This window comes from Notothenia coriiceps, unplaced genomic scaffold, assembly GCF_000735185.1.
Source record: "Notothenia coriiceps isolate Sejong01 unplaced genomic scaffold, NC01 NC01_scaffold00000339, whole genome shotgun sequence".
Taxonomy (NCBI): Eukaryota; Metazoa; Chordata; class Actinopteri; order Perciformes; family Nototheniidae; genus Notothenia; species Notothenia coriiceps.
In genome coordinates, this window is record NW_011333040.1 from 20231208 (window position 1) to 20249446 (window position 18239).

Consider the following 18239-nt stretch of genomic DNA (forward strand, 5'->3'; position numbering starts at 1 on the left):
CCTCAGCCGCCGCCCCCCCCAGCCTCCAAAATCCGCTACGACACCAACGCACGTAAAACCAGCCCCCCCGCAGCCAACAAAGCCTCAGCTGTCCCGGAGGGAGAGTTCCCCTGCAAGAAATGTGGCAGGTGAGAGATCAGAAATATCCCATCAGTCACTGCTGTTTGCATGCCTCTGTTTACTTATGCAAAGCCGACAGCAGCAGTTACATAAGTGTCCTTTAGACTGAACTCGCTATATTTTAAATACTACATTTCGCCCACTTGGAATATGTATTGGTGAACAGAGGTTGAAGTCTCACAGTGAAAGAATCAAGACCTCCTGCCTTGCTTTGATTAAATACCAGCCCGTCCTCTGGCAACATTGCTCCTGTTATTGCAACCTGTGTCCTAGCAACAGAAACACCGAGCAGATCTGGCACATCGCGCCTCTCTTCCATGAAACTCTGCCCACTGACCGGCCTAGAGCTCCTCTCACCCTTTAAATACTCACACTGCCCTACGTGTGCTCATTATGGATAAGCCATCCATTCAGGGTCTGATAATGTTTGTTTACTGGAAATCCAATAAGGCTTATTAGCCATTTTACAGCCATTGTAATCCATCGCTGCACATGTCATGCCCCTGCAGACCCACTGCTGTGTCACATGCTGCGGTGCTGATTACTCTGAGCTTTGTGAACCCTTTCGTTATGTAGAGAGACCACGAGGGGAAATAACTCTTAAGGTCAGGTGATATCAAAATCCCACTGTCGACGATACCAAAAATAATTATATACGAAATGATCGTCCAAGATAAAGCTGAAAGAGAGACACGCGTCGAGAGAAAATAAACAAAGGTAAATAAACGGGCTTTTAAAGAATCCTCTTTTGGTGCAGAGCAAACTGACTTTATAATAATAATAATAATAATGACAATCAAAGTCAAGTTAACTGCATGAATACAATTAATTAATCTAATTAAAAAAGGATTTGAGCGTTTCAACTTAATACCTTGTTATGTTATGCTGGTGCATCGTTAGAAATGTTGAAATAGGCACTATTATTCTCCATCTAAGAAATCATTAAACTGATAAACAGTGTTTTGAAAAGGGGATTTGACAGTTATAAATGTGGGGAAACACTTCTTGCTCGCTCACAGTGATCATTGATTAATTCTAAATGTCCAAGCTTTAAAATCTCTCATCATTGATGCAGCCTGTGGAAGGACAGAGCAGAGATGTTGTTACTTTATAACTCAAGAGTGGAGCTCCTTCTTCTGGGGGGGGGGAGAAGACAACAGTGTTAATTTTGGCAGCTGTTTTTGATTTAGTCTTTAGACGAAAATGGTTATTAGTTTTAGTCACATTTTAGTCATTCCGATCCTTCGTAGTTACTAGCCTGTAAGTTTTTACGTGCCTTATAAAAGGAAAGCTCACCAAGGTAGACAGACAGTTTACGTAGAATGCAAAGATTGAACGTATTGTAGATATGAGGGCGAGAAAGTGGAGGTCTTCTCGCGTAGGAGACACAGAAGACACCAGCCCCGCGCCCGATTGTCTGTACGACGTCGCCTGTGGTCTCTAGACCGCGCCCTTCCTTCGCCAGTACTCTCATATACTCCTGTGTAAAACTGCATTTTCAACTGATTTTACATTAAGACAGTTAAGCTGATTTTAACTGATTTTGCAAAACTCCAAAAAGCAGGCTGATTTTGTCNGTCCACCATTAACACCTTAGTCCCGTCTCGTCAACGAAAACTAAATATACATTTCGTCATAGTTATCGTTATCAAGAATCTATTTTTAGCTCGTCATCGTCTCGTCTTAGTCTTGTAAAAAAAGTTTGTTGACGAAATCTTTTCGTCATAGTTTTCGTTGACGAAATGAACACTGGAAAGCAAAGAGCCACGACTTCTCCAGCTCGATGACCTGCAATGTTGCGCAATACGTAAGAAGGGCTTCGGCAATAAGCTCTTCCCTGTCTTCCTGTAGGGTTTTCTTCAAGGTGAAGAGCCGCAGCGCCCACATGAAGAGCCACGCCGAGCAGGAGAAGAAGGCGGCCGCGCTGCGACAGAAGGAGGCCGAGGAGCGGGCGGCGAGCGAGGCGGCCGCTGCGTTCGCCGCCCGGCAGAACGGGGCGCGGCAGGGGGGGGACAGCACCAACGACGAGTCGTCGGGCGAGGAGGACAAGGACGATAAGGACTGGAAGTAAGACTGACTGAAGCGAGGCTTTACTCTCTGGGACGGGACGAGGATTTAAAAAGGAGAAACCCCTCCTGTGTATATGTCGTGGGACAAGAAGACTTCCGTTGCTTGGCACATTCAGGGACAGATTTACTCCCGAGTGAGTGAGTGAGTGTGTGTGTGTGTGTGTGTGTGTGTGTGTTGTAGCTCTGAGAGTGTGTGTNTAGAATACCTTGGTTGAAGGATATTCTACCCAGAGACCCAGAACAAGATCTGATTGGTTGCTTTCTTTTCTAACACAAAACCACTGAAATGCGTAGTGCATGGTCTGAGAAGGACAAACAAATCAACGTAACACTGTAGTATTACAGATCAACAACACAGATACGATTCTCATTTATTCATTTTATATACATTTTATTTATATAATTAAATCGATATATGAGTGTTCCAGGGTATTCTCTGGATACCTTGAAGGCCCTGACGGTTCGCCACTGCTTTAAACCTACTTAATGTTTTTCCTCTGTTCCTCAGCTGACTTACTTTGTCTCTCTTGTTGTTAGCCTGGCCACAGCCACTTCACTCCTGCTGATCCTCCTCAAGAAAACTTGATCCAGAACGGGGAATTACCGGAGAAAAAGAACAGCATTGTTCTGACCAACGTCAACACCATCGCCACCGACAAGAGCAGCCCGAACGCTGAGCCTGTGAACACAAACGTGACGACCTCTCAGGTACCAGAACAACGCACCTGCCTCATCTCATAGCTAAAGGAGACATATAATGTGTAGAAGAAGAAGAAGAAGAAGAAGGAATACATGAAGTGTATCCCATAGGGGAAATTCTGATTCATTTAACATTTCTTAATGAGAAAATCTAAAAACAACTAGACCTATGTTATGGATTTATTAACACAGTTTCCCAACCCAGAAATGTTTCATTTTAATCTGGTCTCCTGTCTGTAAGAAGCCCTCATAAATGTACTTTTTATTCCATTTTAAGCCACATTTTACCTGACACTTTTTAGATCTTGGTGGATTTGTATCTCTATATCTTAATCTGATAAAGGATTTTAGGTTTAAGAATGACAGAGAAACTAGCTGAGCAATCGTTAGCCTTTAGCTCATGTCCCCTCCATTCATGGTACACTAGAAAGACAGATTTAAAGTGTTATACTGCTTTATTTACGAGTTTTAATTGTTTAGATCAGCAGTTTGGTTTGGAGAAGGGGAGATCTCGTGGATAATTTTGCTTTAAAACTGACTGCAATGAAGTCAATGGAGGCTACCAAACTCCGTCCTCTGTTACTGTATTTATTGAAAGGGCCACGCAGTTCAGATGGGGTTATTACTCTCCTAATTCCCACCTCTTTGGCATTCAATCAATTCTTTCTGCATACATTGTAAACCAACCCTCACGGCTATCACCCTCAAACTCAACAAACTTTAATCTAATGAGCAGCTACGTCTTATAATAAACTTGTGTTTTCTGACATGTTATCTTAGGTAATTAATAGAGATTTACTATCCAACTCTGTCCGCTATCACAGGTACACCTGACAGGAATGAATCATGGACTATAAATGCAGCACGTGTATTAACCATAGGTATTAACACATCTTATCATTAGGTGTCCCTGTCCTTCACCTACAAAAGGGTCCCTCAATGAGACAAGTAGACACTGAAAGAGTTGAAAATGAACTCTAAAAGTACAAAGAGGAACAAAATGGGCAAAAAGAAACACAAAGCAAATACTGAAAGACTCAAAATGACCACAAAGAGGTACGACTAAATTACAAAGAGACACACAATGTCTACATAGAGAAAACGTGACTACAAAGACACACTACTCAACTACAAAGAGACAAAGAACAGCTATATAAGACACTCAAATGACTCCAAAGATTTAAAAAAATGGCAAAGATTTACAGAGAAAATACAGAGACACAAAATAACTACTATTTATTAGTCTAAGTCTTGGTCTTAGTTCCAGCCTCGCAGTATTTTATCGAGCTGTTATCAGTGACAGGGGGCGATTAGACTGCTGTTAATATTTAACACTGAAATCTCCCGTGTCATATGGAGGCTCTGAAGGATCAAAAACCTAAACAAACAGAAGTGCTGGTGGCACAGAGGGACGAAGGTTTTAGATCCTTCTCCTCTTGCTAAATGCAGGGATTGTCTGTCTGGAGCACAAAGACTCCTTGTTTGTCTCGCTGGCTGATAAAAGGACCGTCTTGTTGCCACAGAGTATCTTTAACCAAGACCCAGAACCTCTGTTTATGTCCGCTCATTCTCCGATTTCACATTAAAAACACTGAGGCCATTATATTTGTAATCGAAGAGTTCCTTAGCAAGTGCTGCACATTTATAAATATGTTTCCTGTAATGTGATTTATTGGTATCTGATACATTTTGTGAATCCAAGAGGGGGACACATTTACATTTTTGGCATTCATGATGATTAACTCATTGGTACTCAACCTGGGGGTCAGGAGATCAATCAATCAATCAATCAATCAATCAATGTTTATTTATATAGCCCAATATCACAAATGTTACATTTGTCTCAGTGGACTTCACAGTTTGTACAGAATATCAGTATGACAATACGACACCCTCTGTCCTTAGACCCTCACATCGTACAAGGAAAAACTTCCAGAGAAAACCCCACAGTTTAAAGGGGAACATGGGAGAAACCTCAGGGAGAGCAACAGAGGAGGGATCCCTCTCCCAGGACGGACAGACGTGCAATAGATGCCATGTGTAAATTGAAAAGATAATACATTTGCAACATAGGTGGAGATCATTCCTGAGGGTCGCCAGAGAGAAAACATTGAATTAACCCAATAAATAAAANGTGTGCCTTGGCAGTCTCAAGCTCGAGTGCGCTAGAATTTGAAAATACACAACCGGAAGAAATCTGCCACTTCCTTACAGAGCCCTTCCTCCAACACGCACAAACGCGCACATGACCAATGAGGGCAAGAGATAAGTTTGTGCACAGATGGAAGGCTGACAGGCAGGTAGGCCATCCAGTTATTTTAGCCGGGCTCAGATGATTGGTCGTGCTTTTTACAGTACTACGGCTTCCAGAGATGATTTTTTTTAATGTATTTTTTGTCAAAGCACTTCAGATATTCATTGCTATCGGGATGTTAAGAGCATTCCATGGAACATAACAAAAAGTGTATCTCGAGCCGGTTTCTCAAACTTACATACCCCACCTTTAAAGGATGTCAAGGTGTCTTGAAATACGTCTCCATTAGGCTACATTGCACGCCAACATTATTCTGCCATACATAGATTTGTTGAATAGGCTGCATGTGAGTTTTACTTCAATAAACAGTTATTTTTGTTTATTAGGGTTATGTGCAGATGTTGCACGCCAAAAGGATAAACTTTACACACTTACGATCAACGATCTTTAACTTTTTGGTTATTAAATGTCAAAGAAACGATTGGCTTTTCATATTTAGGTTCTTGTAAGTCCTTGAATATAAGCCTACCTGTAATAATGTCATCATAATGTATAACCTTACTTAACTAAATGCTGTGATGTCTAAGCAATAATAATAATAACAACCAACCAGGTTGATAAGATTAAAACAAAAAGCCCTTCTAAAATAACAGTGGAAGATCGGTGAGTTTTGTTGGGACATGAAATCAAACTTGATAATATCCTTACATTTGACATTTGTTTGCGTGTCACTCTTCTTCTCTAAATTCAAATGATAGTCTTGTGTTTTTAACCTGATTTATTTCTCTTGCAGGACGTCCAGGTATCAGGCGTGATGTGCTACTGGTTGCGAGGAACTCGTGTCTCCAGCATCAAGACGGTGGCGTGGATGATCACTCTGAGCGACGCGGTGCACAACTTCATTGATGGCCTGGCTATCGGCGCCTCGTTCACCGTGTCCATCCTGGCGGGCTTCAGTACGTCCACCGCCATCGTGTGCGAGGAGTTCCCCCACGAGCTCGGTAAGGATGTTATCCTGTTCATATTACGCCAGGGTAATATTACTCCAACACAGAACTCAAATGTCTAATTCTGGTGGAGATCCCAAACTTACTGAAGCTCCAAGGCAGGGGTGTCTAAACCTTTTTCACTGAGGGCCACATACAGAAAAATATACGAAGGGCTGGGCCACTCAGAGGTACATTGTCTCATAAGTTCAGTTATAAGTTAGCAAAATCAATCAAATATAGCTCAATGATGCTTGATACTTAAAAATGACTTAAGAAAAAAACAGCCTACTTCACAGCTGTCCATTTATTTTGCTACAAAAAGTGTTCAGCTCAAAACAGAAGCCTCAGACTGATTATAATAAGGGGAATAGGAAGGGTTTATTTCAAGCTTGTTATGCAAATAAGTTATCAATTTACATAATGTTTCCAACTTTAATTGACTGAATTTATTTGAAAAGTGGACTTATTAATATACATGAATACTACTGTGTAATATATTTGTACATATATATTGAAGAAGTACAATATAAGTTTCATTTGTGGCACATATTCCATTATACTTTTTGAATTTGCTGAGGGCCGATTCCAAATGGGCCGCGGGCCACATTTGGCCTCCGGGCCGTAGTTTGGACACCCCTGCTCTAAGGGATGAGAAAATAGAATTCTCGTAATCCATTTTTTGGAAAGTCTCAAGGTTTTCTGTGACATGCCTCTCAGGGCTTCCATACAAAGGCTGGATTTGGGGGATAAAGTGTCCAAAATGTCATCTAGAATATAGCTACATTTTATGGCCCTAAAAAAGTGTCAGGTTTTAACATATTAATCACAATGGCAAGCTGGAATAGTTTTCATTACAACAAATCATTCTGTGAAACAGGGTGTTATCAAACAAACAACAGTAAAACTTAACAGGAAAACTGGATTTCAGCGGATTAAAAGCAGATTATGTCTTTTCACACAAACGAAAAGGACTGTGAATGTATGATCTTTATCGACCTCTACTGACACAATGCAGCATTGCACCAAAACTCTTCCATGATGTGTTTCAACTTCAAACATTTAATAAACTAAAAATAGAAATGTAATCCAATACAACTTTCATTATTGTAACCAATGTATTACAAAACCGTCTGATTTATGTCTGAAATTCCTCCCCTTTTAATGTAAATAAACTGGACAAGACTACAAATCAAACACTATTGTATTGCATTGCGTGATTTCAAGAGATGAGAAAACTGGATGCATTAAGGTGGTGAAGAAATATGTAGAGATTATCTGAATCAAAAGTGTTATCAGTTCAAATGTGTTTGTGTTGTGCAGAAATGTCCATAACAACCCTGTGTTTTGTTCCGTCTGCAGGTGACTTTGTGATCCTGCTGAACGCTGGCATGACCGTCCCACAGGCCATTTTCTTCAACATGCTGTCTGCGGTGTCGTGTTACATCGGGCTGGCGTTCGGCATCCTGCTCGGGAGCAACTTTGCCCCCAATGCAATCTTTGCCATCGCGGGAGGAATGTTTCTGTACATTGCTCTGGCAGACATGGTGAGTCACATGATCCCACCTGAGGTCACTCCACACCTGCAGACTGCAGCTCGGTTTTTGCATTTTTATACATACACATTTTTTTATGGTGTTATTTAGAGCTACTTTATATGCCTGTTTTTGTCAACAGGTCACATTTAAAGTCAAAACGAACAGTCTATTAGTCCATCTCGCCCCCCCTCTATGTGCTACCCAATGCCCTTCCATCCTTACTAGATATTTTAAGCATCTATAGTTGATATTTTCTGATATTAACCATGTATCAAATGCATGCATGTCAAATGTGCTGCTTCATTGGCAGTCTCTCTCTGAGCTTAACACAGTGTTTTAGTGACTTTTGTGTTATAGTTTTGTGGAAATATCAGCAGAAATATTGGACTTTCTATCATAGTGTCTGGCCAATGTGATTTCATCTTTCCAGGGCAATAAAATAGGCCTATAAATCAATGTTGTGTTTACAGTTTGTTATGCTGACCCCAAGTGGCCAAGAAAAAGGCTCAGTAATGTTCAGTTTGACTGTTCTTAAAAATAATAAAAACAGATTTAAAAAATGTATTCATATAAAATAAATTGTAAAAATATACTTGTTCTTAACTTGTTAAGTAGCTTGACACCATCAGAGTTATTTTTCCGGTAACAGTGAACACAGAGGAATAACTCTTAGTAGGATAAATGTATTCTTAGTGTCTTTTGATTGGATTTGTTGAAAATAAGACAAATGTCATAAAAACATGACCTCTTGTTGTAGGCCGAACCTGCAATTTGTAACCTGTTAAGCCCCAAAGACCCCTCTATTGGCTCTAGCGGTTAGAAAGAGATGTCAATCATCAAAATCGACCAAGGGGGGCCAGAGATAGGTCAAATCCACCCAAATGACCTCAGAAGTGCTTTTTTTGTTGCTAAATCTCTCTAAAAAGGTCAAATTTCACTTGTTTTGCATCAATCTTAATACAGGGTACTTATTATATGTTATAGTTTGGATTCCTAAAGCTTTTAGTCTACTATCCCATCATTCAAGGGTGGTTTTCACTATAAGTAATGTTTTTTTCTTTTTTACACAATAATTGACATGTTCAATCTGAATTTACTTTAAAATAAAAAAAAATCTATATTGATTCTGACTCTTCTACATCCAACTCACAGGTTTATCATTGCTTTGAGAAAAAAGATTATTAATTTAATCCTTTTAGAAATGAAGTTATGGTCCTTTGTTCTGGGAATGTCATTTTCGAGCCTGAGGCCTGGAAAACAGGCTCAGGGCTTAACAGGTTAAACCAGTTTTGTCCTCACACTGTGATAGATATATCAGATGTTAAAAGCATCCAGGTTTCTTTCCCCTTTTATTCATGTCAACAAATTAATAATTCTAGGCACACAAATCCCACTTCTTGTTTGTATATTATTACCTCCCATTATATGATCAATAAGGGTATGGTCATTTCTGATATCTGATTTCGTTTTTTCGCCTCAGTTTCCGGAGATGGAGAAAATTTCACTGGAACAGAAGGGGACTTACAACAAGATCATCTTCTTCATCATCCAGAACGTGGGGCTGCTGAGCGGCTTCACCATCATCCTGCTCATCACCATGTACGCAGGGGAAATCAACCTGGGCTAGAGAGAGACTAAGGAACAAAAACTGGAAAGAGAAATTCAATAAATAATGAGCTGCTTCTATTTCTGCTCACTCGGCTGGGCGGGAAAGTGAATGTAAATGTTTTGTACGAACAAAACCAAAATGGAAAAAGCTTTTATACCTTTTGACTATCAAGTAAGTTGAACGTTTAGCTCCATCAAAAGGGAAATCTGTACAATCATTATGTATGAACTCTAGTCAAATTGTGTATTTTTGAGGAGACAATAAATTATTTTTTCAGTCTTCATATGGTGTACAATAATTGTGTTTATTGTTTCTCATTGCCGTAGTGTTTGACCTCCGAGTTGTGTGACCTCTATGACCTTCATTGGTTCTTTTTCCTGTAAGATTTTAAAATAAAGTTAGTATTTCTACGTCAAAAAAATCTCCTATATGTTTCCATAGGCTCCAAGTATTAAAACCTGGTTGCTCTACATCAAAGGTTGCCTTTTCATGTAATTTATTTTAAATGAAAATAAATGTGTCCGCCTTCAGGGTTGTATTGCTTTGACAGTTTCTCTCAGTGGCTCTTTGATAACTGCAATAATATCTAACATGAAACGCCACAAATACAAAAGTTAGTTAAAACATTTGAACTATGTTACCCCACTCTATGTATTATGTAAACATTTTTACCTTTACATTGTTATGTATGAAACCCATGTAATGTTGTAATAATAGCAACTTAATCTTACTTATATTTACTTTTAAATATTGTGTGGGTTTAGGTGGACCTGCAACTAATGTTTTATTTCTCTGCTAATTATTTGTAAGGCTAATTATTTGATCAGTTCAGAAAATAACTTGCAGAAAATGTTGAAAAATATTCATCCTTGTGACCAGTTGAGAAACACTGTTGTGGATAGTCATTAGCCATCTCTTTTAGCAAGAGTTTCTTTAGTTAAATACAATAAATACGTTCCTATTTATTTAATGGCAACAACACAGTATGATCCTTAAATATAGTAAGGCAAACATAGCACCAGTGTCAATCAATTATTTAAAGTCACACCATAAATGGCTGGGATTCGGTAACGTTTTGTAATTATATTTACATCTCTTTTATAAAAACTAAATGATACAATCAGCTGGTCTGCAAGCGGCGGCCAATCCACAGGAAAGGAAGTGGTACAAGCTGCGTTCATGTGACACCGCAGAGCTCGTATTTATCCACATTAAATTGGAAAATGATGAGCCACCCGGTAGAAAATAACTATTTATCCTACATGTAATCCCGCTTTGGATATTTGAAATATGTCTATATGATAGTGATAGTAGTTCCAACATGTATATGGAAAAATAGAGAAGAAAACGAGAATCCCATACTAGGATTACGGGGTGTTGATTTTCCCATTCTGCTGCTATACAGTGAATGCAGCATATCGTAGTTGGGGAAGTAGGAGACAAATGAAAAGAGACGCGATTGACTTCTGGAAACTTTTCTGATTTGTTCTCACAATCCACCGCTAACCCCGCCTTCAACAAGGATTACAATAAACACGGTGAGTCATGTTTAATTACCCCGTTTATTTGTATCGGGATAAATGAAATGAAGTCATATCAAATCCGTGGTAGCTCTGTGAAGCTACATGATGCTAGCTGCTGTTAGCTTATCAGAGGATGTAAAGTGTTTGAAAGGGTTATGGTTAAGGTTTTTAAAGTTTATTTGATCCGATCCACGTAGGCATTCAGCATCTTCATTAACATTATAGTTAATGAAGATGCTGAATGAATGCCTACGTGTTAAAGCTGTTTGGCTTTTCGTTAAAACCGTTATGACTCACGTGACATTTGAGATTATTATTCACTCTGATTATTGAGCTTGTTAAAAGCAAAATAAGCACACATGTTACACTGCATTTAGAGTAAATGTCTTGCATTCAAAATTGCGTAATGTGTTGTACTAAATAAAAGTGGTGTAAGTAACTAAATAGATTTACTCAAGTAGTGTACTTTGAAATACAAACAACACGTAAAATGGACTTTAGTAGCACCTGGAATAAATTCACAAGCTACCCTGCAGTATACAAAGTCATTCCAACTAGCTGCACCTTTACCAGCTATAATAAACACATAACGCATCAATAATTATAATCAAAACATATAATCTATATTATTCCGAAATGGGCCTATCTGCATAATGACTACTTTTACTTGTCTATTAGAATATAATTGGGAGGGATGAAACCCTCTTTAATGGTCACACATGCAGAGCACACAGCACACACAGTGACATTTGTTCTCTGCATTTAACCCATCCTAGTACCAGGAGTCTAGTACTAGGAACAGTGGGCAGCTATTGTACAGCGCCCGGGGAGCAATGGGAGTGAGTGAGGGAGGGAGCGTTGCTCAAGGGCACCACGGCAGGGCCCAGGAGGTGAACTGGGACCTCTCCAAGTAGCAGTCCACACTCCATATAGTAGGTCTGGTCGGGGACTTGAACTGGTGACCCTACGGCTCACAGTCCAAGCCCCTACTGACTGAGCCACTGCCGGACAGAATAATTGTAGAAATGTTTTAGGTACATCTTTGTGATCAGATGAGAAAGAACACAACATTACATGACATTACATGTTACTTGTTAGACACTTTTATCCAAAGCGACTTACATACTCAATACTGTGGGCAATCCCCACAGGAGCAATTTGGGGTGAAGTGTCTTGCCCAAGGACACAACGACATGCTAACTGCAGTGGGGTTTGAACCTGTGCTCCCCTGATCCGAACAGCAACGCACAACCCACTGCACCACACGCCTCCAACACATAACAAACAACAAACGCTTGTATTATCTCTGACAAAGACTGACCTTCTTGAGAGGATTACAGTAAACAACATGATGGATAAAAGGTGTGGGCTGGGCTGATTTTCAAGTGCTAGTATTTCTTTTTCTGGGCGTAACACATTTTTGATTAATCAACATAGGATTGCGATGGGGAATATCTGCAAAACCAATAATCTCAAGTAGTCCAAGGTACAAATCAAAAAAAGTAAACGCAAAGACGAGATTTAATCTACAATTTAGACTTTTTTATATTCTCACCCGTCATGTCTTGCTTTCTTTAAAAAAGAAGGCCCAAGTGATGTATTGATTAAATATATGATTGCAAAACAGACTTTTCTTGTCATTTGTCATATTTTCAACCTCTCCCATTTTAACCTGGACTTGTTTTCAGAATCAGGGCTGAGCCATGGCGAATATTCAGATCCGTAAGTATCGGGACGAAGACTCTGAGGCAGTGAGGGACACCTACACCATGGGGATGAGCGAGCACGTGCCCTCCTCCTTCATGCACATGCTGAAACAGCCACCGACCCAAATGGTGCTCATGTGCCTGTTCTGCGCCCTCATCACCAGCTCCAAGTCCTTCCTGTTACCCATCCTGGCCGTCACCCTGGTCCTGGCTGGGGCCCGGCAGTTNCAAGTCATTTGCATCAAACTTATAACCTTGAAGTACTACATTTTGTCATTGCTACAACATATTAAACAGTCTGTGGATGAATCAGAGCCGCAGTTAAATTCCTGATGGCAAATCATGAAACCTACAAAATGCATGATAATCACTATTATTATGATCCCCGTCAGATGAAAAATATCATCAACAAATATTGTTGTTGGTGGGGACAACCATTAGGGACCATACGGATTGGGAGCATGTCAAAACGTGCGTATTACTCTGGAAATATACTTATATATAAAAAATACAGACTCAGATTTTAAAAAGTTGTGTACAGTTGAGGGTTTGTTTAGGGACACAAAAATACCTCAGACAGCAAATATTAAAGTCTTTCTGTATTAGTATTTATTTAATAGTCCCATGCATGACTTAAGTTGTTCTTTGTTGAATTCAATAAGTACCAAAATGATAAATTTCTATAATCACTACGGTTTTTGGGGCAAACAAAAAACACTCCTTCAAGAAGCAGCAAAGAAATATATTTAAAGATACCAGATGTTCCCTAACACTGCAGTTCTCTACAGAAACACTTACTTATGCACTCAAATCTGGGGGAAAGGAAAGGGGGCGAGAATTAAAAAAAAAACACAGACGGTAAGCGTTTTTGAACCCGGGGGTGGGGGGTGACCCAGTTCAATTCAATCTGAGGCCGTGTCATTGGTGGCTGCACACAAAGGGCCCAGGGTGATGCTCTGTTATGCGGCACACATGTAAGCATTAGGCTCGCCTGACGGATTAACGTCTCCTTTATCAGCTTTTATCAGTGAACGCATGGCTGGACTTTTTTTAAACTCTCTTTATCTGTGCTGCCCATCTTTCTGCAATGAAGCTCAAACTCTGCAGGGGTTTCTGTGTAAAGCCTTCAACCTGCACGCTAATAATAGATGTTGGATAAAGTCTGCCATTCAGAATCAGGATAAAAGAAGCACAGCCTTGAGGAGGGGAAGATATTCCAAATAATGCTCAGAAAGCTTAGCAACAAAACATAGATCATCAGGGTAACAACATGTCAACCTTAGGGCTGCAGTTTACCTAGAAAACACTTGAAAATCTAATAGCAGTAAATCTTGTCTTGTGGTTTTAATGCAAAATGACTATTTAAATCAACTTATCGACAAGTCATTACCTATAATATATCTAATGAGGAACAGCTAATTTAATTAGTATACAGTTATTTGTTGTGAGCTTCAGCATGCATATAATGAAAAGTCTCTAAACGTGTCATATTTAGATAGTATTGAAAGAATTTGACTATAACGGTTACAGACTACATACTTCAATCTATGACACGCTTATATAGGTAAAACTTAGGAGAGTGGAGTGAGCGACATGTTGGAGGAGAGTTAGGTGATCACATAACACTCAATCGCGGTGCAGTCTTTCAGCACCTCTGTTGTCCAGATAGTTATATTACAGTAGAGGGAGCGGAGAGAGTTCTGAAATTGTGGATTAGGTAAGAGAAGGGATAGTAGGGGGAGCCTCTTACATCTTCCACATACGTGAAGCGAATATAATATGGGCAGAGCAATCTCACGCTGTCAGGGAAAAAAGGCAGGCTTCAGCACAATGTGACAGCCAATAACACCTAAGAATACGAGAAAGAAAAGTACATATCACAAAGTACTCACAACAGACACAGACTTGTAATGCTGTGATTTTTTATCTCAGAGCGCAGCAGGAAGGTTTGCGTGATTTTAGGAGGAGCGTCTACGACCCAAACTGAACCTCTGCAGGTCCAGTCAGGAAACAAATGGACGTCACTAAAAAAAGTAAAGAAGAGCAAGTGGAACCGCCCTGGAAGCTGTGTCCAAGAAGGCTTATTTAGAGGATATATGAAGTTTGGGTAAGTTAATTTGTTAAGTTGATTCGTGGGCTGAAATGCAAACTGCTGTGTCAGGGCTCTGAAGGAGCAGGGAATGTTTTCAGTATCAGTGGTCATGCTATTGTGTTGCATTATAAATATAAATATAAAATATATGTGACACATCTCTCAATGACTAATTTTTATTATCTTTTTTCTATGTGGAGGTATCTTTCACTCGATCATTCGATGGAATAATCATAATGCCTTATGAGAATCATGTAAAATAAAGATAGAGCTCGAAGAGGCCATGAAAGGTCCCTCTAAAATGTGTTGGTCTCTACTGATCTCTCCGAGGCACACAAAATCTCTATGCTAATGATATTCAGCCGGTGATTTCACACACAATGCAGACAGGAAAAGATAGGGAGCGTACGCAGATCTTCGGACGCGAGGGCAAAAAGCGAGCAGAGGGAAGAGGAATCATGGTTCCTTTCATGCACTCAATCAATGTGTATCGCGAGAGATGAGCATAGAGCATGCACGTGCTCAAAATGCCCACTGTACATCCCTCTCTTCTATATCAAGGATTCCAAACTATAAATAGCACATGTTGAAAACAGCGAAACACATCGTGAGAGTAAAATAATGAACTCGGCAATAATGAGTTGCCATACATGAGGCTAACGGAGACCATTGCATCTTCGCTCCACCTATCCGATGCGACCACTTACTTCGAGTCTTCAATCTCTTAGTTAGTCTTTATCTAAGAATGCACTATTATTGAACGTCATTGTTACTATCTAAAATCAATCAATCGACTAACACTAATATTGAATTATTTAAATAAACCTATGACTAGTTTGGGATATTAATCAAACTCACAGCATGGGCCGTGTTGTTGCAGCCTGACATGATATTTTCTCCTAACCGACAGATTAACCAAATTGAATGAGAAAATAGGAAGAAAACTATCAAGGGTTAGTTAATTAAAACGAGAAGCCTAAAATCAATACCAATTAAGTGCTGCGGAACTCATGGCTCCAGCGGAGCGAAGGCTCACTATTGAGCGCCACAGCCAAAGTTTACTCGCTAGTAATTTTCAATCATTTTAGACTCTATTTCAAACTTTTAGATTAAATACAATCTAACATAGAATCAGTATCCTTTATCTGCACTCTCGAGAAAAGGGACTCAATAACATCAGCGAAACCTACCTGAAGCAAGGAAGGTCTCGTGTTTTTGGTGGCTGAAGTCGATGGAGTGTGGTCGGCACGGTGCGGCTTGCCTCTCTGCTGAGAATGCGCCTGCATGTTTGGAGTGAACGCATGTCGTGTACGCCGCAGTCACCGCAGGATGGGCATCGCTAAGGCTCCTGTGTCGGACAGTTTGCTGAATTTACTCGTGAACGAGGTTTTGCAGCCGTTTTGCTGTTCACCTCTGTGGTGCAGACAGACGCTCAGAAGCTGTATGAGGACATGGGCTACAAGAAGATACGAGAGTTTGTTATTCCTGAGCTTGCTGCAAAAATCATGAACTTTACTCTGATGGAGTACAGACTGGATTTACAGAGAGAGGGGAAAAGTGAATGAGTTGTTAATTCAATTAGACACAAAGACTATAACATTTTAGGGTTAAGGAACCGTCCATTTATCCAGTTGCAATACTTACATTTTGCCAGCATTCATTGGCCGTAAAGGGACAGTCATGATCGTTTAAAGTTGGGTTGTAGGAAGTACAGTATAGCCCTTTTGAACTTGTAACTGAAGATGTTGTATCATTGTATGCTTTTCCCAAAGCCACCAGACTTTATTTAAAAAACAGAAATGTTACTGTTACATTTCAGTTGTTGTCAATAGAGCCTGGTTGAAAGACTCCAGATCACTGATTCGGTTCTCCGTCTAAAAGCATGATAAAGCAATGGGAATATTTTAAATCAAGCAAAACAAATATTTCAACTTAATGGCTTGGAAACCAGGCTGGCACCAAACTATTCCTTTAGGTCGATAAACCACAGGCAACAGTATCCACATAAAGAACAGTTTACTCTACACAGGTTAATAACATGTTAGTATGTTGAATAAGCTACTTGAAAGTAATTGTATTATTTAATTTTCTAAATGATTTCCTTTTACATGACACTTATAGAATAAACTAATGGTTAAACATACTTTCAGTACAATGTGTATCATTTGTTTCTTTTGTTTTTTTGTATTACTATTAGGGATGCCATATCCTCCTGGACTTATTCAGGCTCACACATTTTGCCTGAATTGTTGTGTTATTGTTAAATGTTTTAAAGGTGGGGTAGGTAAGTTTGAGAAACCGGCTCGAGATACACTTTTTGTTATGTTCCATGGAATGCTCTTAACATCCCGATAGCAATGAATATCTGAAGTGCTTTGACAAAAAATCCATNACTTCATTGATTCAATGTTTGGAACATGTCGGTCTTGCAATTTGTTTTAAAACCTATTCTACTGACCTGTGTGAATTGTGATTCAGGCTTGTTTTTGTGATTGTTTGACAAAAGGCTCGGTTCGGTTGGATTGTTGAAATCCAAAAGCTGTTTGTGATTGTTGGACCAAAGCTGGTTGGAATTGTTTGAGACAGCTGTTGTTGAATTAGTTGAAACCAGGCGTTTGTGAATTGTCTGGACAAGGGCTGTTTGTGATTGGTTGATCAGCTGTTCGAATTGTTGGGGGAGGCTGTTGGCATAAGGGCGCATCCAATCTGATTCATTGCTGCGGTTGGCTTGGAACAAGAAAAGACGTTGTAAAAGTTGTGTAACTGTAATGTGCTTTTTTCATGTTGACTGAAAGGCCTGGTCTAAAGCCGCCATGGTACGCCACTGGCATAAACACTGTTACATTATACAAACAAAATAAACATTGAAAATAACTACACAAATATCATCACTTTCATGCAAACCACTGACCCAAAATGGCGGACCGGTTGCACCAAACCTTCTGATGGTTCACATTTAAAAAGTATATACATTTCACAGTGTGAAGTTTGAGAAGGCTCAATGGAAAAACATACTGTAGCAAGGAATAGTGGGCTTTATAAAGAGTACCAAACAACTGGCAGCGCAAGTTTAAAAAGGGACTATTGTGGGCTTTCCTTTTTCTTTTTCTTTCTAATCAAGCCACAGAGACGCCTTAAAACAGACATTTTTTAAACTTTGTTTTCTTCTTCAATTATATTCGTTGGTTACTCACAAGTTTGATGAGTTTGCTCAAAACATAAAATTAAGAACAAAAACTTTAACAACAATGCAAACCAAAATAAGAGGGTTTTGAGGGGCTAGAAAATGGGCATGAATCTGTCTTTGGTTTATTTTTGAGGGCAAACTCATTTAGACAGTTTTTTAATATATTTTTGTAATAAATCTGAGGACCATAAATTTTTGCCTAAAAAAACAGTATAAATAAGGAACCTTTGTGTGGTTTTCTTTCCCCAGCTGGGCGTCTTCTCAGCGGGGGGGGCAGAAAAACCCCTTCCGGAGGGGCCGGGTGGAGGTCTGGAGGAAGAGGAACGGGTCCCTGGTTCTGGGGGCACGGTGGGTGGCCAGCGAGGGCTGGGGGCACGAATGGAGGCCATGGTGGTCTTGCAGGGACGCGGGACTCGGGTCGCAGCAAAACGCCTTTCAAGGTACCCTCAAAACCAA

The 18239-nt window shown here is 39.8% G+C and overlaps 2 protein-coding genes across 2 annotated transcripts in view; both read left to right on the plus strand.

Moving 5' to 3' along the window:
- Nucleotides 1-2380, plus strand: part of mideasb (mitotic deacetylase associated SANT domain protein b) — a 23575-nt gene extending 21195 nt beyond the window's left edge. Inside the window, exons 10-11 of the mRNA XM_010778946.1 lie at nt 7-128; nt 1972-2380. Of these exons, the coding sequence (XP_010777248.1) occupies nt 7-128; nt 1972-2191 (342 nt within the window). The 3' untranslated portion in view covers nt 2192-2380. The remainder of the gene's footprint in view (nt 1-6; nt 129-1971) is intronic.
- An 8293-nt stretch (nt 2381-10673) lies between these two features.
- Nucleotides 10674-16739, plus strand: LOC104952185 (probable N-acetyltransferase camello). The gene is given in 5 exon segments (XM_010778957.1): nt 10674-10813; nt 12487-12764; nt 14437-14450; nt 15870-15956; nt 15959-16739. Coding segments are annotated over 4 exon segments (567 nt in total). The 5' UTR covers nt 10674-10813; nt 12487-12501; the 3' UTR covers nt 16162-16739.
- Nucleotides 16740-18239: the final 1500 nt, after the last annotated feature.